At 47.5% G+C, this 23,963-nt stretch overlaps 2 protein-coding genes across 7 annotated transcripts in view; one reads left to right on the top strand and one right to left on the bottom strand.

Moving 5' to 3' along the window:
• ATP6V0A1 (ATPase H+ transporting V0 subunit a1) overlaps positions 1–23,963 on the top strand; it is a 260,245-nt gene that overhangs the window by 204,929 nt on the left and 31,353 nt on the right. For all 6 annotated transcript variants that reach the window (XM_086924114.1, XM_086924113.1, XM_086924110.1 and 3 more), the window contains one exon: positions 3,958–4,129. In XM_086924114.1, coding sequence (XP_086780240.1) covers positions 3,958–4,129 — 172 coding nt within the window. The remainder of the gene's footprint in view (positions 1–3,957; positions 4,130–23,963) is intronic.
• The window catches only part of LOC147717174 (uncharacterized), a 130,990-nt gene that overhangs the window by 89,883 nt on the left and 17,144 nt on the right, over positions 1–23,963 (bottom strand). The gene's annotated exons all lie outside the window — the stretch shown is intronic.

Genomic DNA, 23,963 nt, shown 5'->3' with positions numbered 1-23,963 from the left:
CATAACCCAGTAGGGCAATTTCAGGCAGAGGTGCTATCTGCATCCCCACCATACTGCTGAGCAGTTTGTGAATGCCTGTCCAAAAGGTATGTATGTCTGGGCATGTCCTTGCAAGCTGGGCAAAGTCAGCACGTGGTGAGTTTCATCTCCGGCAGCAGTGTGACTTAGTGGGGTCCATCCTGTGTGCTTTGATTGGAGTTATGTACATTCTACGTAGGAACTTAAAGTGGATCAGTTTGTGGCGACTGTTTAGGGATACATTATTTTGTGACGTCGCAACAGGCTACCCATTGCTCGTCCGTTATGGGGTTACCCAGATCCGACTCCCAGGCGCTGCGTATCTTGTCGTCTTTGCCTGGGAGTATGTCAGCGCACCTCTTGTAGAGTCTGGATATAAGATGGACCCCACTACTACTTTCAATCACTGTCGTGAGGGGGGAGAAGGATTCAGGTTCAAGTGGGTATTCTGGGAGTTTAGCCCGCAGTGTGGAGCGCAGCCTCAACAGAATAATCCTGTCCATGAATGTGATGTTAGGGAAGGCAGACTCGTCGTCTGGGTCGAAAATGTGACCCCATGGGTATAAATCCCCCATTTTGGAGATGTTAAATTTAGAGCAGGTTCTTTGCACCAGCTTTTCCGCAGTGACGGGAAACCACTTAGCGTTGGGGAGTGGTAGAGCTGATGAGTAGAGTGTCGAAGTGTTCGTGATGCGTCCAAGTTTAAACCAAGCCCAACTCGTGGTTGAAACCGGCTGAATGTCTTTGGGGTCCCGAGGGATCCCCGTGGGCAGGACGGCTGACAGGGTGTCCGGGAGAACAAAATCCGATTCCGGACGTAGGAAGTGGATCCTGGCGTCCGGGTGGTACCATGCTTGCGTAAAGCTACATTGCGCCACCAGATAGTACAGCTGCAAATCAGGGACTCCATACCCTCCCCTGCAACATGGGAGCGTCATCACCTGCCAACGAACCCTGGGCTTCTTTCTTCCCCACACTAGCTTGAGTAAGAGGGTGCGGAGTGTGCCAAAAAACGTATTCGGGAGTGGGATCAGTATATTCTGAAATAGATATAGAAATTTCTGCAGTACGTTCATCTTAATGAGGGCAACCCGCCCAGCCATGGATAGGGGGAGCTTAAGCCATGTGTCAACTTGCGATTCTAGTTTGGAGACGGCTACCCCATAGTTACGCCGGATGATCTGATCTGTTTCTAGGTGTATGTGTATTCCTAGATATTTCACTGAGTCTGAGCACCACTCCAGGGGGAACTCTAAGTCCCAGCGGGTCGTGCTAGCTGAAAGGTGGAAGATCACGGATTTATGGCAGTTGATACCCAGCCCAGAAAACATGCCAAATCGAAGTATCTCTCTGATGAGGGGGTCTAGATTAGCCCAGGGGTCACGAGCATATAAGATAGTGTCATCGGCATACAATGAAACCAGCAGTGGGCCTGTGGTAAACTGTAGGCCGCGGTGTAGGTGTTTTTCTTGAAAGTGTCTGACCAGGGGTCCCATTGCCAAAATAAAATGCAGCGGGGAAAGCGGGCAGCCTTGTCTTGTACCGCATGATAGGGAAAAGGGGGCCGATAGGGTACCGTTTAGCCGGAGCCTGGCGGTGGGTCGATTGTACAGTAGGGCAGTAGTGGCAATAAATCCATTGGGCCTCCCCATATGCTGCATTATGGACAAAAAGAAAGGCCATTCGAGAGAGTCAAAAGCCTTCTCTGTGTCCAGAAGGATCGCAGCGGCGGGGGTATCTGGATTAATTCTGTGAAGGGTATTAAACAATGTGCGCAAGTTAACTGCGGAGGACCAGTGGGGAGCAAAGCCAGATTGTGCGAGCGATATTATAGCCTCCATTAATAAGGCTAAGATTTTGTAGTCCGGGTTTAGAAGCGACAAAGTTCTATATGAGCCGCACAATTGAGGATCCTTTCCAGGCTTAGGCAGTAGTATTGTGACTGCCTCTCGAAGAGTGGTGGGGTAAAACCTGCCTCTCTAGCTCTTCAGCATAGACCGCCAACAAACGGGGGATCAATAAATCCTTATATTCCTTGTAGAATTCACCCGTGTATCCGTCAAGGCCAGGAGCAGTAGAGGAGGTAAGAGCAGAGATGGCTTCATCTATGCTTTCCGCGGATATGGGTTCAGTTAATCTATCATTACTGTCTTCTGGGCGCAGACTTATGCTTTCTGCCAGTGCAGATCTTTCTATGTGGGCGCCTGTCCATAGATCCCACCTGCTGCATAGTCGCAAGCCCAATCCGGAATTCATCCGGTCTTATTCCCATTATTCCACTGCTATGGTTGACGACTAATCTCTCAGCTGTGCTTACCTCACCTCTTCTTCATGTCACCTCCCCTTCCTGTGTCAAATATGCCAGGACTTCTCAAAAGGACTCAGAATATTGAAATAGATGGTATATAACATTGTGGAGCATAACATTATCAACTCGCAGGCGGGCACGCTAAAGCCTATGCAGCTAAAGTTGTATGCACTAGTTGAGAGATACATTTGTCTTTGCCCAATGTCTGATAGCTGTCTAGTTTAAAAACCTAAACTGTGTACTAGGATTTAGTAATTGTAGATAAGTTGAAGGAAAGAAGAAAGGGAATGGCATGAAGATTTTAAAGTAACTTTGAGACATAAATGTTTGTAAAAAATGCAATAATTGTCTTGAGGTAGATATATTTAGCCATGTGGGGGCATCATAAGGCTGATAGGTAGATCCTTGCAATGGGTGCGTGAAAAAAACCTGTTAGCACAGAGGGGCATGGCTATGGTTCTAATCGGGTCCAAGATGCTGTTATACAATAAAAGTAGCCATGCTGGTGGTGGATGTGTGAACGTAAATCTAAAGACCGGAAAGATTCTAATGCCCTGCAATATTGGTAACATGGAGACACTGGAATAACATATCTGTTATTGTGTGTTGATATATTTCTTTGCTAGATGGAAGTCTGTCAATGAAAAGAGAGCTACCTCAAGTCTTTAATTTTAATCCATAGATCTTAGCAGTAATATCTACTTTGTTATGCTTTAGTAGAAGCCAAAGCAAGTCATTACATTTTTTGTGTTGTGGTAATTGTGTACAAGATTGTACTGTGAAGGTTACTGGAGATCTGCCCATGGGGTATTGTCTGTACATAAACGATACTGTAAAACATGACCTCAAATGATGAAATAAACAAGCAATATTCCTGAAGAAAAACATGTAGTTTTATACTGTATTGAAACATGTTCATATACCTGTGTGCAAATTGGCCGAAAATTAACAGGAGCGGAGTCTTCAAGACCAATTAATTGCGAACTGTTTGTTACTTTATCATATCAATTAAAAAAATGTATTTACCACATCTAGGGCTGCTTTTTTGGTATATCTGTACAGTGCTCATATGCAGTGATTTTTGCAGTATTGTGGTTGTTCGGTGTATTCACCACTAACTTCAGTTGCCTTCCAGGCCCTACCCACCTACCTTTGCTATTGTATGACAGGCTGAGTGTACTTGCAGACAGAACCACGGGCAAACTTTAAAGGAGAATAAGGCATCTCAGAAGCCCTTCAGTGGAAGGGTCATAAGTGGGGAATCCCTAGTACCCATAAAAAAGGAGGATAGCAGCAAGGCGCAGTCGTATGACATGGATTAGTGCAGAAGATTCACCACATAAAAATTTGCAATAATTAACTGCATTGTATTCACCTAGCTCCAGATTCAGCACCTGCGTTATTAACAAGTGAAATAATTTTAACTGATTTCCCTAGCAAATATCATAACATATTCAAAGTGCTTGCTGTTTGGGGAAGGCCATTAATCCTCTCTTTCGATGGTCTACCATTGACATACAAGTGAGCTCCATTATATGCTGATTGTCCTGTCCAAAGTGCATCTGATTTGCTTTGAGATCCTCTAAATGCTTAACTTTCATACTGTTATTCCTTTCGTCTTCTCTACTCAGAGCTCTCCGAAGTGCTGTGGACGATGGTGATGCACATTGGGCTCAACGTGAAAAGCCTCGGTGGCGGGATCCTACTGGTTTTCGTTTTTGCTGCTTTTTCCACATTGACCATTGCCATCCTACTGATTATGGAGGGTCTGTCTGCGTTCCTTCATGCTCTCCGTCTGCACTGGTGAGTGTTGTGGGGCAATGTCTTCAGATCTAGGGTAACTTGTGTGCTTCTCTCATTCCCTCTTCAGCGAGTTATGCTTCGTTAGACCAGGAGTGTCATAAGTCATACAAACATGCTAGAGAATCATTTATCTACCATTGATGATAAATGGATCCCTTCCCTTGTACTCCAAAACCAGTGCGCACACCCGATTGGCATTTAATTACTATATGATTATTTATTCAGAATACTTGTTTACAAATCATATGTATCAGAATAATGATAAAAAACGTTATCCCTTGGTGAACCAAGTCTCAAGATCAAGACCCTAAGTATGGGTTTCTCAGCCAACCCTAATACAGGCACCCTGGGTTCTTATACTAACTAATACACTCTAACCACAGCAGTATAGTTAATTGTTTTATTATTCTAAAAAAACATATTCGTACAAATACAATCAGAATAATGATTACAAAACAGCAGACAATGTGCAAATCAAGATGAGTGTTAGATATGCGCTTTCCTGTTTCATCCCACGTCCCTAATTGGCTAGTCTATTCGCTACCTAAATTGAATGTTGTCCACCATCTAACTGTATTAGTTTATGAAGCCTTAACTATGCCAAGTTATGTATAGTTTCCTAGCATACCTTGTGCTGTTATAGGTGCAGCATTTGGCTCTTCTCTTCTTCGCAACTAGTCCAAGTACCTTATCCTGCCCTTGCATTGGTCCCTTGTCTTTCCTTGCAGCTGTGGTTACAATAGGTGCACCAGAGACGTGAAAGTTTCCCTTCTCTGCCTTTTTGATTTGAACAGTGTCAGAATACATGGAGTTTCTAAAAAGACATGGCGGTCAAGCACACTTTGTTAGCTTTACTGTTTAAACAGCTTAACCCCTTGGGTTCCTGCTATCCCAGTACGCAGCTCCATAGCTCACTCAGGCAGTGCTCTGCCTCTGTAAGCAGACGTCTGTTCTAGGCCCGAGGCTCGCCCCTGGACTGCTCTCTCCTTTAGCTGTTAGCTTTTTTAGCCAGTTGCCTGCTTAATTTTATTTGCTTTATTTTTAGCAGTTTCGTTTTTTAGCCAGTTGCTTGCTTTATTTTATTTGCTTTATTTTTTAGTTTGTCTTTAGCCGTCATTCCTCTGGGGTTCTTTCCTACTCCCCGCGTCCCATCCCTTCTGTCGCTTCCCGCTGCTGCTGCCCCCCGCTCCCAGCTGTCCTGTCCTCCCCCGACCTGTACTTAATGGAGGCCGCTGCGCAGCCGCACAGTGGGCGAGCCACAGGCTGCGGAGTGGCTGGACTGTGGAGTGGCTGCGGAGTGGCTGGACTGCTTGCTCTGCCTCACTGGTTTGCGGGCCTGGCCAGGGGCCCGGGCATCATGGTGCTCGGCCGCTGGCTCACCCCACGCTGCTGTTTGCACCTCAGATCCTGCAGAGCTACCCACGCTGGAGCACGGCAGGCCCAGGAGCTGAATTATTGGTCTCCTTGCCCGCCAGCGAATTACTGTCAGAGCAGCCCGGGTCAGCCCACATGTCATGGCTGCCTGGAGCTTCAGCTCCGTGGAAACCCCACGCACAACATCCTAACGCGACCCTCCAAGCCCCACTAAATTATCTGTAAGGGCCAAATGCCAAAATCAGGCGATCTCGAGCGCCTGCCGCTGGGGCCACCGATACTTCCAGCGGCTGCTCTGACGTGATATCGGCAATATCCACCCCTGGCAATAACAACTCAAGATGGCGCCTGAGGTGAAACGGAGGTAGAAGTGGGGGGCCGCGGTGAAATGGACCCACATTATGAGATAACAATGCAGGGGCCGCGACATCAGGAGTGGGCCCCCTGCTGCCCTTTCATCTTCCCCGGCGGGCGCCCTCAGCTGGTGCAGCCCGTGATCGCCGGATCTGCAGCCTGTGTGGCCTGTGTGACCCGACTGCAGTGTGTGGATGGGGGCCCGTGGCCACAGCGGATGGGCGGGACAGGTTACACGACCGGGAGAGGATTTTAATTACAACGCTCACCCCTTACATATGACGAAGCCGCTAACGCCCCCCTGGGAGAGCCAAGATAGACATCAGCTTTTTGTCAAGCATGAAAGCTGGGTGGAGACCTGGGGATTTGTTTTAACACCCTTACAGCTAATGACACAGGTGGACTGTGGTGCCCAGTACAGGAGCGTGGGAGCATTTAGACCAGGGATCATGTGTGTGCAGCAGTGGTGAAAGGAGGTGCAAATACTGAAGATGCTCCTCCTTTTGACTGTCTGGCTCCTTTTCCCCTCTTGTTCTTCCTCCGTTGGATCAGCTCCCTGGTTGTCATTGGACTTGGCCCTCGTAACTTTTGGACTGGAACTCAAGTGCGCCTGCCATTTTGGGGCCCTCTCCTGTTGTCGCTCTTGCCCTGGGTGCATCTTGCCATGTTGAGATGGTTTCCATCGATGCCCACAACCCGGGTCCTCCATTTTGTGGATTCTTGTCCTTTCCTTTGGTTCCTTGGATTCAATCCTGCTGACCTTCAGACATTTCTCTTACGCTGGACTGCCTTATCTCTTTCTCCCCCTCAGGTCCCCCTCTCTCCTCCTCTCACCAATCTCAACCTCCAACTCTTCTCCCCCACATACCGCTCTCTACCCCTTTTTATTGTAATTTTTTATTTTATTTTTATTTATTTTTTTAGTTTCACTTTTCACTCTGTAAATATGTGATATGTACTTGTCCAAGCTGAATCACTGGTAAAATGGAATCCTGAGAAAATATACTATTTGTATATATATATGTATATAGAGATAACTCTAACCACTAGTATATGTAGTAGACCTTTGTTCTCACTAACATTCCTATGTGATTCTTAGAGTTTATCCATTTGTATGTCTTCCTTGAGTGACTTTACAACTTGTACATTTGCAAATTTTTTCCCTGTTTGTATCTTTTATGTAAGTCATGTAATCCTAAATCCTTATGTATCGCAACTGGTTCATTTGTAAAGTGCTCTGACACCTTCGGGTAATGTTCGCGCTATAGAAAATCACATTAAATAAAAAACATTTTTTTAAAATAAGCCCGTCCGCGACCAGCACCAGGAACCCTGGTCCTCCAACCTACCAACGCTACAGTTCAGCGGCTCTCCACGCACTCAACTGCAGCAAGAATAACAACTACAAGCTCTCCTCACCGTTTGACACCCATTGTCCTTTCACCTGCTGAAATTGCCGCCACTCCTTCAACATCGCCAAAACCCAGGACCCACCTCCGCCGACCAGTAACATCCCCACCGCACCGCAAACCCTGCAATACATCCTCCTCAGTGTCAGCTCCCTTCACAGACACGCCACGGAAATCTGGAACCACCTCTACAGCACCTTTCCCGGCGTCGCTTTTCTCACCAAAACCTGGTCAAGCGCCTGACATTGCTATTGCCATCCCCGAGGGATACAAAATCACCCGGAAGGACCGCCCAGACTGCTCCGGAGGCGCCATTGCCCGCAAGGCCACCCTCCGCCTGAGCACCTACACCGACGGGCCTATGGACCTCATGAAGCACCTCCACTTCAAGATACAGGTCAACCCGACCAGCACCCAACGTGGCCCCCTCATCTACCGACCTCGCAGACCCTTCTCCGACTCCATCACTGACATAATCACCCTGCATGCCATCACCTCTACCGACTACATTTTGCTGGGAGACCTCAAATTCCACCTCGACAGCCGCCAAGACCCCAACACCATCTCGCTCCTGGAAAACTACCACATCATCAGACTCAATCAGATCATACTAGGACCAACGCGCACCTCAGGACACAACCTCAACCCTATCTTCAAAGCAGGAAACTCCATCTCCTTCAGCCACACCCTCGAACTCCCATGGATGGACCACCGCTGCGTCCACTTCACCTACAGAGCGAACATCCCCAGTTCCAATGCAGGAACGGGAACAAGATCTCCGATGAGCATCTCACTGCCACCCTCAGTGGCTCCGCTCCCATCGCCTCAGACAACGACCCCACCACCGCTGCCCATACCCTACATAAATGGATCCCTGACTGCGCCAACACCATCGCCCTTCAAGAAAGCCTCCAGCCCTTCCGCCAAGAAGGCAAGCTGGTTCTCCACCGAACTCCGGGAAACCAGACGAACCTACTGACGTCTCAAAAAACTATAGAGGAACTTCAAAACCCCAGCGAGCCATGATGACTACAAAACAGCCACCACTGCCCACCATAAACTCACCAGACACTCAAGGAAGAAAGCACTCCAGGACAGAATCCCCGCCTACGCACACAACAGCAAGGAATTTTTCGGAATCAAAGAATTTGCCCAACGCAACAGTAAGTCCTCTGAGATCCCACCCTCCCAGGACCTCTGCGACAAACTCAGCGCCTTCTCCCATCACAAAATCAAGACCATCTACAACAACTTCGACAACAACAACCTCCACGAGCAACCCACACCCACCGCTTCCTGCACCACACAGCCAACACTGGATAGCTGGACCGCCCTAAGCATCGAAGACACCCTAAAGTCCATGAGAACCACCCACTCTGGGACCCGCACGTAACCCTGCCCCACCACATCTACAACAGAGCCGCAGACATCATCGCCCCCAATCTACAAAGAATCTTCAACCGATCCTTCATTGACCAGAAAAACAGCCTCGACTCCTCCCAATCAGGCTTCAGGAAGGACTACTTCACAGAGACTGCCCTCATCACCGCGAAAGACATCTGCTCTCTCCTTGACAGAGAACATCCTCCTGGACCTCTCCGCGGCCTTCGACACAGTCTCACACCGCACCCTAGCCTGCAGACTCCACAATGCAGGAATTCATAAAAAGGCCCTCAATAGGATCCGCTGCTTCCTCTGGCAGAACGCAGTGGGCCAGACTCCCTCCCTTCATCTCGAAGCCCACGCCAACCACCTGCGGAGTCCCCCAAGGATCCTCCATCAACCCCACCCTGTCCAACGTCTACATGACCCCTCTCGCATCCATCGTCAGAGAACACAGACTCAACATCGTATCATATGCAGACGACACACAACTCATCCTCTTACTATCTAACAAACCCAACATCTCGAAACACAACTTTCAGGAAGGAATAGAAGCAGTCGCAAGGTGTATGAAGCCCTCCACAACACCAGCCCCATCTACGTGAACCACCACCTCTCGTCTCACCACAAAGATCCCTCCGCTCAGCCCAGCTTTCCCTCGCCACGGTACAATGCATCAAGAAGACCAGAACAGGAGGTCGTTTCTTCTCCTTTCTCGCAGCCAAGGCATGGAACACCCTCCCTCTCCACCTCCTCCAGACACCAACTCTCTCCAAGTTCCTCAAGGACCTCAAGACCTGGCTCTTCGACGAATCACCATAAGCGTCCGAAACCGAATGTACCCTGATAGGCCGTGGAAGACCTCTGAACCCACTTGGCCTTGGACGATACTCCGCGAGTGCCTAGGAGCCGCGTGCCCTCCTCAGTGCCTTGGGACGCTTCCGGGTGAGTAGCTGTGCTTTAAACCCCTGATTGATTGATTGAAACAGTCCACTTTTCTAGGTTCTATGCCTGTCATGCGTTAATTCTCTAATATTAAATGTGGTCATGTTTACATGCCATCCAGGTTCTTGCATGTAACAGGCATTATTGCCAAGCAAAAGCCTGTTACACTCTCCAAGGAATCGCCTAAACCTTTTACAGGAGTCTAGAGGAAGACAGACGCTCTTATATGCACTTCAGGGCGTGTGCTAAACTCTCCTGCCTTTACTTGGGAATTGATAAGCTATCCATTCATTCGGTTCTGGGCGTGAAATATACTTAAGTTGTATGGTGCTTTCTTAGGGATTTATATCACCTGTAATCAGGGTTGTAACGTGGGCGCCTGTAGCCCAGGAGCCCCCAACCCTCGGGGGCCGTCAGTCCATCATTGGGTGTGCTTTGCAGCCGAAGCCCAATGAATACCTCTGAAGATGTAGGAGAGTGAGATTCCCCTGATCACAAAGGGGAGGCTCCTTCAATTTGTATTACACCACTGCCTTCAATGATTGGTAACATTCTTATATAGTACATGCAATAACAGCAGTCTGAATTCTTGGGAATGGGGACTAGTGCTATTTCATGGTGGTTTTTTTTTTTTTTTTTTTTTTTTTTTTTTTAACAACAAAAAACATATTGTGGTGATCATACAGTGAGAAGCAGAAAGCTCCTTCTCTGCCGCTTTGAGTTGCCAGTAAGTATAAGAGGCCCTCATAATGGGAATCCTTCGCAGTCAGTTCAAAATCATCATCTGCATCGCCCGTAGGTCTGGGTTTAATGTGCTAAACGTGCTGCAATAAAGCCAGAAAAGAAAAAGAAACCAAAAACGTGCTGTATTGAAGGCTACCATTAAGGATTGGGGAATAATGTTATAACATGTAATAGCACACACTCATAAACTCTTTCGATATAAACTTTAAATACCTTAATACCACTTCATTGTACATTACAAAAATAAAATATTAATAGACCTTTACAGCCCTTAATTCACAATATTCATAATTCGTTGTGCTATCTATACATCATCATTACATCATCAGAACTTCACTAGACTCCAAGATTCTGAGGCCACACTCTCAGATGCTATTATATCCTGATTCTAAAAGGCAGGGTGCTCCAAAGGTTAAGCTGCATTTGTCCATCTTGTTAGTCCTAGGTTAATAACTGAATGCATTTCAGTACTCACTAGTCGGCCAAAGCCCAGGCAGATGGTCAATTGTTGATTTCCTTGTGACGCCTTCAGCTCACATCAATGTAAATAAATACCTCATACCGAATCTCCAGCAATGTCCCATCACTCGAAGAACAAGATGGGGTCTTCTTGTTCTTTGTTGAGTGATGGGACGGCATTGAGTCTTGTGAGGGAGCGGTGTGGTTTTGCATCATTATTTAATATTGTACTCGTCCTGGATAACTTGTGAACCTTGAGCATTGCATACTTGAATAGTTTTTTTCTATTAGACACTTTTGCAATCCACAAAGATAAGACCACTGCAGACCACGAAGAAGCTGCGAGGTAACCGCAAAACACATGCTGGCTGGTGCAGGCGTATTGCTTGAGGAACAGACTTCTGCAGATTTATTGTTTTAGGACTAACAAGATGGGCATATGGTTCAGGATATACTAGCATCGAGTGAGTATGGACTGAGAATCCTGGAGTCTAACGATGTAAAAATGATGTAAAGATAGTACCAATAATTTGTGAATATTATGAATTAAGGATTATAAAGGTCTATTAATATTCATTTTTTAAATGTACAATGAACTGGTGATAAGATATATGAATGTGATATCGAAAGCCACGTTATAACATTATTACCCACACCTTTATAGTATTTTCTAAAACTTTTGAGCCAGAGGGGTAACTGGCTATGTGGGAAGAATGTGCAGGGCCGTGAGTTTGGATATCCCTAAACATGGCTCTTGAAGGCTACAGTGGCTTTGATCAAAGTCCTGGTATTTAGCTATTTCTGTTAAATAGGCCTATAATTCCAAATTAGTTTCTCACGCAATTCAGGGCAAGCAGTGGGTGAGAGGCAGAAGGATACACACAAACAGCCAATGGCAGGTGAGAGATAAATACTGCGCTGGGCAGAGCCTGGACATGATACACAGTCTTAAGCCAATGCCTGAAAGAGGCTGGTTGAAAAAAGCCAATGGTTGAAAGAGGCTGATTGAAAGTAGCCAATGGTTGAAAGAGGCTGATTGAAAGTAGCCAATGGTTGAAAGGGGCTGCCCCAAAGCCCACACCAAGTGTATATATAGTTTTAATGAGTGCAAAATATTTTAGCTTAATTGTGGTATTTTATTATCATTTTATGTTTGGAAATTTTCTGCCTGATTTTATTGTGCTTTCATGGTCCATATTGCGCCAATAACGATGATGATGACACGGTTTGCAAATAATGCAAACTGGCTCTGTTTACTAACATAGAAAAGTAGAGGCAAGTTACGGTTCGTCGGGGCTGGACTGCAGGCTGCGTTTAATAGCAAAATGTTCATGGATCAAAACCTGATGGTGTAGATTTTCTACATCACTTGTAATTGCAATTTGTATGGAAACACCCGTTTCCACCCAAAGTGGAATTGGGCCAGCACTCTTAATGAGGACCTAGGTGTTCTTCTGCTGCTCAACGCACATAGAAAGGGTCCACAAAGGGCAAACGTGTATGGGATAAATATTCTGCAACATTTATGTAGAAAAGCTTTGCAAACAGTAGACTCGCAGAGAAATAATCTGTATACGATTTCCTCTTTGCTTAATTAGTGGGAAAATTATGTTGTAAAGCTGTTGAAAAAATCTTTGGTTGGAGGAATGAGAAAACAGTTCATTTCATAGAGGGTGTAAATAGTGAAGTTAGCTTAAATTTACCAATGGGAAAGAAAGGGTGCACTAGGTTGGACCTCAAGCAAGAAGTGGGCCTTAAACGAGGGTCGATGAAATACTGTTTGAAGAGATAGGCCTTCACAACTTTCTGACTCGCAGGATTGAAGGTGCAAGGAGTTTTCAAGATCATCAGAGAGGGAAGCCATCAGTTTATAGAGAGGAAAGTCTTCGGTGTGCAGAAAGGGAAGCCATCGGTGTGCAGAGAGGGAAGCCATCGGTGCGTAGAGAGGGAAGACATCGGTGCGTAGAGAGGGAAGCCATCGGTGCGCAGAGAGGGAAGCCATCGGTGCGCAGAGAGGGAAGCCATCGGTGCGCAGAGAGGGAAGCCATCGGTGCGCAGAGGGGGAAGCCATCGGTGCGCAGAGAGGGAAGCCATCTGTGCGCAGAGAGGGAAGCCATCAGTTTATAGAGAGGAAAGTCAGCGGTGGGCAGAGAGGGAAGCCATCTGGGTGCAGAGAGGGAAGCCATCAGTGTGCAGAGAAGGAAGCCATCAGTGTGCAGAGAGGGAAGCCATCAGTGTGCACAGAGGGAAGCCATCAGTTTATAGAGCGGAAAGTCTTCTGTGTGCAGAGAGGGAAGCCATCGGTGTGCAGAGAGGGAAGCCATCAGTTTATAGAGACGAAAGTCTTCGGTGTGCAGAGAGGGAAGCCACCGGTGTGCAGAGAGAAAAACCATCAGTTTATAGAGGTGAAAGCCATCGGTGTGCAGAGGGGGAAGCCATCAGCGTGCAGAGGGGGAAGCCATACAGAGGGGGAAGCCATCGGCGTGCAGAGGGGGAAGCCATCGGCGTGCAGAGGGGGAAGCCATCGGCGTGCAGAGGGGGAAGCCATCGGCGTGCAGAGGGGGAAGCCATCGGCGTGCAGAGGGGGAAGCCATCGGCGTGCAGAGGGGGAAGCCATCGGCGTGCAGATGGGGAAGCCATCGGCGTGCAGAGGGGGAAGCCATCGGCGCGCAGAGGGGGAAGCCATCGGCGCGCAGAGGGGGAAGCCATCGGGGCGCAGAGGGGGAAGCCATCGGGGCGCAGAGGGGGAAGCCATCGGGGCGCAGAGGGGGAAGCCATCGGCACGCAGAGGGGGAAGCCATCGGCGCAAGCCATCGGCGCGCAGAGGGGGAAGCCATCGGCGCGCAGAGGGGGAAGCCATCGGCGCGCAGAGGGGGAAGCCATCGGCGCGCAGAGGGGGAAGCCATCGGCGCGCAGAGGGGGAAGCCATCGGCGCGCAGAGGGGGAAGCCATCGGCGCGGCAGAGGGGGAAGCCATCGGCGCGCAGAGGGGGAAGCCATCGGCGCGCAGAGGGGGAAGCCATCGGCGCGCAGAGGGGGAAGCCATCGGCGCGCAGAGGGGGAAGCCATCGGCGCGCAGAGGGGGAAGCCATCGGCGCGCAGAGGGGGAAGCCATCGGCGCGCAGAGGGGGAAGCCATCGGCGCGCAGTGGAGGAAGCCATCGGCGCGCAGTGGAGGAAGCCATCGGCGTGCAGTGGAGGAAGCCATCGGCGTGCAGTGGAGGAAGCCATCAACGTGCAGAGGGGGAAGCCATCAGTTTATAGAGACGAAAGTGTTTGGTGTGCAGAGAGGGAAGCCATCGGTGTGCAGAGAGGAAAGCCATCAGTTTATCGAGGTGAAAGCCATCGGTGTGCAGAGAGGGAAGCCATCGGTGTGCAGAGAGGGAAGCCATCGGTGTGCAGAGAGGGAAGCCATCGGTGTGCAGAGAGGGAAGCCATCAGTTTATAGAGACGAAAGTGTTTGGTGTGCAGAGAGGGAAGCCACTGGTGTGCAGCGAGGGAAGCCACTGGTGTGCAGAGAGGGAAGCCATCAGTGTGCAGAGAGGGAAGCCATCAGTGTGCCATCAGTGTGCAGAGAGGGAAGCCATCAGTGTGCAGAGAGGGAAGCCATCGGTGTGCAGAGAGGGAAGCCATCGATGTGCAGAGGAGGAAGCCATCGGTGTGCAGAGAGGGAAGCCATTGGTGTGCAGAGAAGGAAGCCATTGGTGTGCAGAGGAGGAAGCCATTTGTGTGCAGAGAGGGAAGCCATTGGTGTGCAGAGAGGGAAGCCATTGGTGTGCAGAGAGGGAAGCCATCCGTGTGCAGAGAGGGAAGCCATCAGTTTATCGAGGTGAAAGCCATCGGTGTGCAGAGAGGGAAGCCATCGGTGTGCAGAGAGGGAAGCCATCAGTTTATAGAGACGAAAGTGTTTGGTGTGCAGAGAGGGAAGCCACTGGTGTGCAGAGAGGGAAGCCACTGGTGTGCAGAGAGGGAAGCCACCGGTGTACAGAGAGGGAAGCCTTTGGTGTGCAGAAAGGGAAGCCTTTGGTGTGCAGAGAGGGAAGCAATCGGTGTGCAGAGAGGGAAGCCATCAGTGTGCAGAGAGGGACGCCATCAATGTGCAGAGAGGGAAGCCATCAATGTGCAGAGAGGGGAGCCATCAATGTGCAGAGAGGGAAGCCATCAGTGTGCAGAGAGGGAAGCCATCAGTGTGCAGAGAGGGAAGCCATCAGTGTGCAGAGAGGGAAGCCATCAGTGTGCCATCAGTGTGCAGAGAGGGAAGCCATCAGTGTGCAGAGAGGGAAGCCATCTGTGTGCAGAGAGGGAAGCCATCTGTGTGCAGAGAGGGAAGCCATCTGTGTGCAGATAGGGAAGCCATCTGTGTGCAGATAGGGAAGCCATTTGTGTGCAGATAGGGAAGCCATCTCTGTGCAGATAGGGAAGCCATCTGTGTGCAGATAGGGAAGCCATCAGTTTATAGAGAGGAAAGACTTTGGTGTGCAGAGAGGGAAGCCATCAGTGTGCAGAGAGGGAAGCCATCAGTGTGCAGAGAGGGAAGCCATCAGTGTGCAGAGAGGGAAGCCATCAGCGTGCCATCAGTGTGCAGAGAGGGAAGCCATCAGTGTGCAGAGAGGGAAGCCATCTGTGTGCAGAGAGGGAAGCCATCTGTGTGCAGATAGGGAAGCCATCTGTGTGCAGATAGGGAAGCCATTTGTGTGCAGATAGGGAAGCCATCTCTGTGCAGATAGGGAAGCCATCTCTGTGCAGATAGGGAAGCCATCGGTGTGCAGAGAGGGAAGCCATCGGTGTGCAGAGAGGGAAGCCATTGGTGTGCAGAGAAGGAAGCCATTGGTGTGCAGAGGAGGAAGCCATTGGTGTGCAGAGGAGGAAACCATTGGTGTGCAGAGGAGGAAGCCATTGGTGTGCAGAGGAGGAAGCCATTGGTGTGCAGAGAGGGAAGCCATTGGTGTGCAGAGAGGGAAGCCATTGGTGTGCAGAGAGGGAAGCCATTGGTGTGCAGAGAAGGAAGCCATCCGTGTGCAGAGAGGGAAGTCATCAGTGTGCAAAGAGGGAAGCCATCAGTTTATAGAAAGGAAAGACTTTGGTGTGCAGAGAAGGGAGCCATCGGTGTGCAGAGATTGAAGCCACAGGTGTGCAGAGAGGGAAGCCATTGGTGTGCAGAGAAGGAAGCCATCTGTGTGCAGAGAAGGAAGCCATTGGTGTGCAGAGGGGGAAGCCATCGGTGTGCAGAGAAGGAAGCCATTGGTGTGCAGAGCGGAAAGCCATCGGTGTGCAGAGGGGGAAGCCATCGGTGTGCAGAGAAGGGAGCCATCGGTGTGCAGAGAAGGGAGCCATCAGTGTGCAGAGAAGGGGGCCATCGGTGTGCAGAGAAGGGAGCCATTGGTGTGCAGAGATTGAAGCCACAGGTGTGCAGAGAGGGAAGCCACAGGTGTGCAGATAGGGAAGCCACAGGTGTGCAGAGAGGGAAGCCACTGGTGTGCAGAGAGGGAAGCCATTGGTGTGCAGAGAGGGAAGCCATTGGTGTGCAGAGAGGGAAGCCATTGGTGTGCAGAGAAGGAAGCCATCCGTGTGCAGAGAGGGAAGTCATCAGTGTGCAAAGAGGGAAGCCATCAGTTTATAGAAAGGAAAGACTTTGGTGTGCAGAGAAGGGAGCCATCGGTGTGCAGAGATTGAAGCCACAGGTGTGCAGAGAGGGAAGCCATTGGTGTGCAGAGAAGGAAGCCATCTGTGTGCAGAGAAGGAAGCCATTGGTGTGCAGAGGGGGAAGCCATCGGTGTGCAGAGAAGGAAGCCATTGGTGTGCAGAGCGGAAAGCCATCGGTGTGCAGAGGGGGAAGCCATCGGTGTGCAGAGAAGGGAGCCATCGGTGTGCAGAGAAGGGAGCCATCAGTGTGCAGAGAAGGGGGCCATCGGTGTGCAGAGAAGGGAGCCATTGGTGTGCAGAGATTGAAGCCACAGGTGTGCAGAGAGGGAAGCCACAGGTGTGCAGAGAGGGAAGCCACAGGTGTGCAGATAGGGAAGCCATTGGTGTGCAGAGAGGGAAGCCATTGGTGTGCAGAGAGGGAAGCCATTGGTGTGCAGAGAGGGAAGCCATTGGTGTGCAGAGAAGGAAGCCATCCGTGTGCAGAGAGGGAAGTCATCAGTGTGCAAAGAGGGAAGCCATCAGTTTATAGAAAGGAAAGACTTTGGTGTGCAGAGAAGGGAGCCATCGGTGTGCAGAGATTGAAGCCACAGGTGTGCAGAGAGGGAAGCCATTGGTGTGCAGAGAAGGAAGCCATCGGTGTGCAGAGAAGGAAGCCATTGGTGTGCAGAGGGGGAAGCCATCGGTGTGCAGAGAAGGAAGCCATTGGTGTGCAGAGCGGAAAGCCATCGGTGTGCAGAGGGGGAAGCCATCGGTGTGCAGAGAAGGGAGCCATCGGTGTGCAGAGAAGGGAGCCATCAGTGTGCAGAGAAGGGGGCCATCGGTGTGCAGAGAAGGGAGCCATTGGTGTGCAGAGATTGAAGCCACAGGTGTGCAGATAGGGAAGCCACAGGTGTGCAGAGAGGGAAGCCATCAGTGTGCAGAGAGGGAAGCCATCAGTGTGCAGAGAGGGAAGCCATCGGTGTGCAGAGAGGGAAGCCATCAGTTTATAGAGACGAAAGTCTTTGGTGTACAGAGAGGGAAGCCATTAGTTTATAGAGAGGAAGTGTTCAGAGAGGGAAGCCATCTGTGACCTGCTGGTCACAGGGAAGTAAGGATCCTTAAGGATGAACAAATAGTCAGAGACTGGTGGCGGACAGGGCATTCAGGGATCTAAGATTGACAACCAGCTGTGAGACCTGAGGTTGAGATGAAAGTTCTCGGACCTCAGGATGAGAACGTGATTGATATCCCTAGAGATGAGCACCAAGAGATCTGATGGTGTGATGCCTTGGCATCATTTTGTTACCAGTCTTGACAAAGGTTACTTGCCCTAAAATCTTTAAAACAGCTTTTACTACCTAAAAGTTTGCCAACGTTACCTCCATGATCCTAACCAAGCAGTATTTTGCAAATGGTTCCGATTTGGGATTGTGGGCCACTATTTTCTGGCTGCCTGGTGGTAACTGTGGCCACAATCCAACCCTGTGTACCATTGCCGCCCGCCTAGGCCGTACCCCCCTTTCCCAAATCGCATCCCCTGGCACAGTGTGCCCCCACCAAAGGCAAATGCACCGCTGCCCAAATTTGGCCGTTCTGGGGCAATCCCCACCGCTGGAGCGCTGCAATCTGATGGACGCCTTCATCTTTCAACGCGGTCACCTCCTCGGTCTACAGATCCAGGCTCCCACTACTCCGCAGGAACTACAGTCTCTGGCAGTAGTGAGCAGCAGAGAAGAAACTCAAATCAAATCAAATCAAAAATAACTTTATTCGGTTTTTAGAATGAAAAACCATAAAAGTTCATAGAAATACATTGTTATACATTGATTCAGTTAATAAAAAAACTGTTAAAAAATCATGAATTTAAAATACAGTTTATAAAATCACAGTGTTTAAAAAAAGACTAAATTTTTACTGCTATTCTTTGTGCTCTATTCATTCATTTAGTTATCAGAGGTTAGAACGATGGCGAATGCAAAATTTCAGAAAGCGTACAATTGCTTTTGCTATTAGTTCATTTTCAAGATATTGTAACGCCAAGTAAGCTGGGCGACATTGGCGTAGGCCCCAGTATTTTAGTATGGGCAATAGCCATTGTCTGCGGGGTACCTCAAAAAATTTACAGAATAGGATTGTATGTATTGTTGACTGTTGTGATTGGGAATCGCAAGGGCATAACAACGATTTTGATGACCAATCATTCTGTGTGGGGAAACAGACCATTAAATGGAACATATTAAACCTAAAGCGTGTCAAAAGTAATTTTTCAAATTGAGTCATATTATACATCAAATAAGGTTCAACAGATGGTACTGTTTGTACCAATAGACTTTGTTGTACAGAAGATTTATGGATTTCTTTTAGCAGGCGTATTTGGCGCAGATGTGAAAGACATGCTTTCCTCAGTTCTGATTTGGAGATACTGTTTAAAGATATTGGGTCTGTAAAATAATGTCTGTATCCCATATCTTTTAGAAAGGCTTTTACATAGGCTGTCCATTTCATCCTCCCATATTGATCAAGCGTCTGTATGTCTTGAATAATGAGTCTGGTTAGGTGACATTGTTCGGTGACCCAGATTCTGCGCCATAGCATTATAGGTTGAGTTCTTATAATATCCTCTAGTTGGTCTATGCCCAGCTCTTCATGACAGGCGTATGTAGAGGAGTTTTTCGGTAGCCCTAGTAGGGATCTTAAAAAGGCGTTTTCTATTTTTTGTAAATCAGTCACATTTGCATACCCCCATATCCCTGCCCCATAAATAGCAGTACTGACACACTTTGCCTTATAAATTTTTAACATTTCTAGAGGTGGTTTATGTCCCAATTTTTGAGCAAATGATCTCAAGGCCGTTGTTGCTTTTAAAAAGGATAGTTTCTGGCAGTAATTGCTGCTTTCCACTTAAATTTGTCATCAATGACGATTCCCAAGTATTGGTAAGTGGATGTTCTTTCCAGAGCTTCTCCTTTCACAAATAGTCTTTTAGGTTTCAGGCTCTTTTTTCCCGCATGCATAGTAAAAGTTTTCTTAACATTTAAAAACAAATTCAAACTTAACATAAATTCACAGTATTTATCCAGCTCTCGCTGCAGTTCCACCGAAGTTCTGGCCAGGATGACCGCGTCGTCGGCATATAGCAAAGCGGGTATATGCCGACGACCAACCGTGGGGAGGTCTTTACTTCCCTCAAGCATTGCTGCCTCGAGGCCATTTGTATAGAGGGTAAATAAAAAGGGGGCCAGGACGCATCCCTGTCTGACCCCCTTTTCCACACCGAAACTCTGTCAGTTGGCACTTTGTCCCGAATCGCACTCTGCCTGTTGTTCTGGTATAAAGTTCTCGAAGGAAGTCCACGATAGGAGGGTCTACTCCCATTTTGAGAATGATCCTCCACAGCCTTGAGTGTATAACACAATCAAAGGCTGCGGATAGATCTACATACACCATGTGAAAGACACTCCCTTTGGCCTCTTAAGTACTTTCCTGCCAGTAAGGACAGGTTTAACGCTTGATCTACAGTACCTAGACCCTCACGGAATCCGTACTGTATATCTGATATAATGTTATTAGTAGCTGCCCACTCCTGGAGTCTCTCGAGAATGATCCGACCAGCGACCTTCCCAAGTGAGTCCAGGAGTGAGATAGGCCTGTAACAAGTTGGTGAATTTCGGTCTCCCTTTTTAAAGATCGGGACAAGTACAGAGGTCTTCCATGATTTTATCAGACCTTCTTCTAGGGTTGCATTTAATACATTTGTCAAAAGCGGGGACCAAAGTTCTTCCTCGTATTTGAAGATATCAACGGGAACCCCGTCTGGCCCCGGGGCCTTGCCTATTTTTGAGGATCTTAATGCTTTCTTTACCTCATCATGCGTAAACTGCAGGTTTAACGGATAAATAACTTGATTCAATGAGTCCATTGTTTCCATATTATATGATGATCCTAAACCAAAAACATTAGAATAATGATTTACCCATTCAGTGTTGGTAATTGCAACGTCGATAGAAGGTAGATCCTCCTTACCTGTAAGGTATGGTGACCTTACTATTTGCCAGAACTCAGCGCTATCTTTAAGTTCTGAGCTCTTCTTTAGACGCTCCCATAAATCAGTTTTTATCTCTTGTTTTCTATTTTTCATTGCTAAGGCATATTCTCTTCTTAGAGTAGTAATTTCCTCCCTGTCTCTATGTTTCCTGCCCAGTGCTTTTTTCACTTTTGTGTGTGCCTTGGGTCAAGCTGAATTAAACCAGCCTTTCTTTGCACAGTTTTTTTGTTTACAAGATCTGGTGTGTGCCTTTTTTATCTTTTCTGTAATAGTATTAAAACTAGCTATTATATTGGAACTTTTTGCCTCATACTCTAGACAAAGTGATATCTCGTTTTTGCATGCTGTAACTATTCCTGAAGTGATCGTTTTTTTGTCAGTGTTTCCCCATTTTAAGGTATAGCCGTTAAGAGAGCCCAGCTTTAGGTTTTGTTGATGTAGTAAAGAAAATGTATCAAAATCTTTTTGTTTTTTTTGTTCTCTTAGGGCGATTACAATTGGGAAGTGATCACTTAAAGGGTTTTTGACTACTTCAAATAATTCTATATTTGGGCCTTTATGTGCTGAGATCATGACGTAGTCTATCAGACTCATTAGTCCCCTACCATTAAAGGTTGGTGTAAAGGGTACTTGGGAAGTTTTTAGTTCATTTGCAAAGCCCAATTCTAGTTCAGTTACAGCCTCATTCATTTTTTCGCCTTCGTATGAGTGAGTGAAGTGAGTTATCATATTACCATCATCTTCCTCAATCCCACATTTATCTGTGTTATTATTCTCACATAAATGGATATTGAAGTCGCCACCCCAAAGTATGGTACATGTTTTATTAATACATTTCTCTTTTAAGTCTTGTAAAGTTAGAGAAATCTCTTGAAGAAGATTGGTCAAATCATCTAGTTTCTTACTATTATAGAAATTTACAATAATATATAGCGTCTGTTTGGTTATCTTTAAAATAACTATTTAGTAATTCTCGTTTAATTTGACAGGGACGATCTCTTCATAGCGTAAAGTATTTGCTATATAAATAATTAAGCCGCCACTGTTTCTTCCAGATGAAGATTTTTTTGCTGAGGAAAGAAAGGTCTTGTACCCCATTATATGTAATGGCTCAATGGCCCAGGTTTCCTGGAGACAAATAAGACTGCTCGCGTTCACCTGGTTTATAAAGTTAGGATTTGTTACTTTGGCCAGCAAACCTGCTATATTCCAGAAAGTTATATGTATTAAAGAAGTACTTCTATTATGTCTAGGAGAAGTTATCTTAATTGATGGGTTTTCCGAGAGTTCAGGACTAATTTTTGTTTGTACTAAATTAGTTTCATCATTTGGTCCTATTTGATTATGGGTGTTTAGGGTATTCTCTACTGTAGGGTTTCGAATATCTATTTCCTGTCTGTTAGAGGCACTATCTAACATCTGGCCTTCTGGATTTAATGTATAAGTCACTTCTCCTTCAAGGTGGATGTTTTCTTGTCAATCATTGAAATCAAGAGTGGATAGTGCAGCAAACCTATTTTGTGTTGGGATACTATAAAGATTGCCAGGTGCGGCAGCAAATTGTTGCCAGCGAGGGTCCCTATATTCTTTATGTGGCATTGTAGACAGGTAAGAATGGGGTGTAAAATGAGAATGCACCTGTGGTTGATGTCTTTGCATATGAACATTTGGATATGTGAATTTGGGATACTGATGTAAAAAGGGGGAATTGTTTTCAAGCATTGGATGGTGATCGAGAAAAGGAGTGACTAAATTGGATTCCATTGTTGGTACATTAGTGATCAGATGTCTATAGAAGTACCCCAGTGGGAGTAAAGTAATGTTGAATTCCCAGACCGAGGGTGGAGGGGCTCTAGCCAAGGTTTTCTCGGCCCATTGCGGATTCTTGAAGCTTATGGATACACAGTCGCCTTCAAATTTTTTCTTCAAGGGGCCTATCCATCCTACTCTCTGTACATTATTTATTTCTCCTGTACATTCTATCGGGAAGTTACAGTTTGCTATCAACCAGTGCAAAATCTTATTTTTCAAAGATGAGAAAGTTTCCTCCTGGTCGTGTCTGAGTCTAGGAACATTAACCAAAATCAATACATAAGCACCACATTCGGGAGGAAGATTGATTCTTGAAGGGATCTGCCTTGAGTTATATGGTGGGTCATGTATTGGCCGAGGTTTTTGAAAGTTTATGGAAGTAAAAATCGAATGGTTATGTGTCTTTTTTTTATCCTGAGATGATACTGTCATCTTTCCTGGAGTAGCAGTTGCAGCCTGAGTGCTAGTAGTTGTACTCAAGATTGGGCCACTTCCTGTGGTAGGGTTGTTTGTAGACTTATCTCTGCTTAAGGAAAGAACAGGGTTTGGTTGTGATTTTGTTGCTCTGTCTGCAGATGATGTAACTTTTTTTATCTGTTTCATAGTAGTGGGTTTGCTGATATTTGTTTTTCCCGCTGTGTTGGTAGGCGCAATGTCTCTAGTAGGAGTCTTTTTATTAACAGCGATAAGTTCCTCGAGTTTCTTTTCAATTCGGGTCAATCTAGATTCGATTGGTGAGATGAAGATCGCCAGGAGATTACCAACTCTTTCTATTAGTTGGTCATCTTTTATTTGTTTTACTGATGCGTCAAGGTTGTTTATATGTTCCTGGACCTTCCCCTGCATGTCTTCAGTTGATGCCTCTGCTTGTTTTGTTATTCCACTAACTGTGGAATGTTTAGTTGTGGTTTTTCTAGATGGAGCTTTGGGTTTTTTACGTAATTTTTCAGCAGGAGGAATACTTAGTTCGAGGCATGTGGGCTGCTAAATTCATATCTTAGCATTAGATCGCCGCCTAGTGTTGGGTCCGGATGATCGCACATTGTTGTCCTGGAAGAGTCTTCGAAGTGTCCTGAGATAGGTGGCTCCTCCCCTGGACTACAGTGCGCATGGGCATCGGCTCCATCCCCAGATTGTTTTTTTCCGCCATTGGGTTCGGATGCGGTCTCGACGTCTCTCTGTCGGAACCGAGAAAACATAACTTTATTCGGCCAAAAGGCCTTGTATTTCTTACGTCGGTATTGTTTGCGTGCGGTCTCGAGTTCTTCCGTCTCTCGGAGCCGGAATCAGCGGAGTTTTGCCCTTCGGACTTCGAGGCCTTCTCATCGCGACTCGACAGCAACTTTTCCGGCATGGAGCGGAGTCCTTTTAAACTCTGTCCGCTCTGTGGGGCCAAATACCCACATATAGACGCGCACCCGGTCTGTAACAAATGCCTTTCACCAGACCATAACGAAGGAAACTGCAGAGCCTGTGCAAGTTTCAGGTCCAAGAAGACACTCGAGATTCGGCGCGCGGTGCGCCTGGAGGCCTACCAAACGGCCCCGGAACCGGACGACATCTTCGACGACCAAGAAGAAGAGGGCCTGAGCCGTCATCTTCAAATCTCCCCGCCCGAGACGGAGGTCGAGGCGGATCCGGAGGACGACGACGGAGTCGTGGATCAAGGCCTTGAAAACGTCGACGAGG

Source organism: Lissotriton vulgaris, chromosome 5 (assembly GCF_964263255.1).
Source record: "Lissotriton vulgaris chromosome 5, aLisVul1.2, whole genome shotgun sequence".
Lineage (NCBI taxonomy): Eukaryota > Metazoa > Chordata > Amphibia > Caudata > Salamandridae > Lissotriton > Lissotriton vulgaris.
This window is presented reverse-complemented; position numbering and strand designations above follow the sequence as displayed.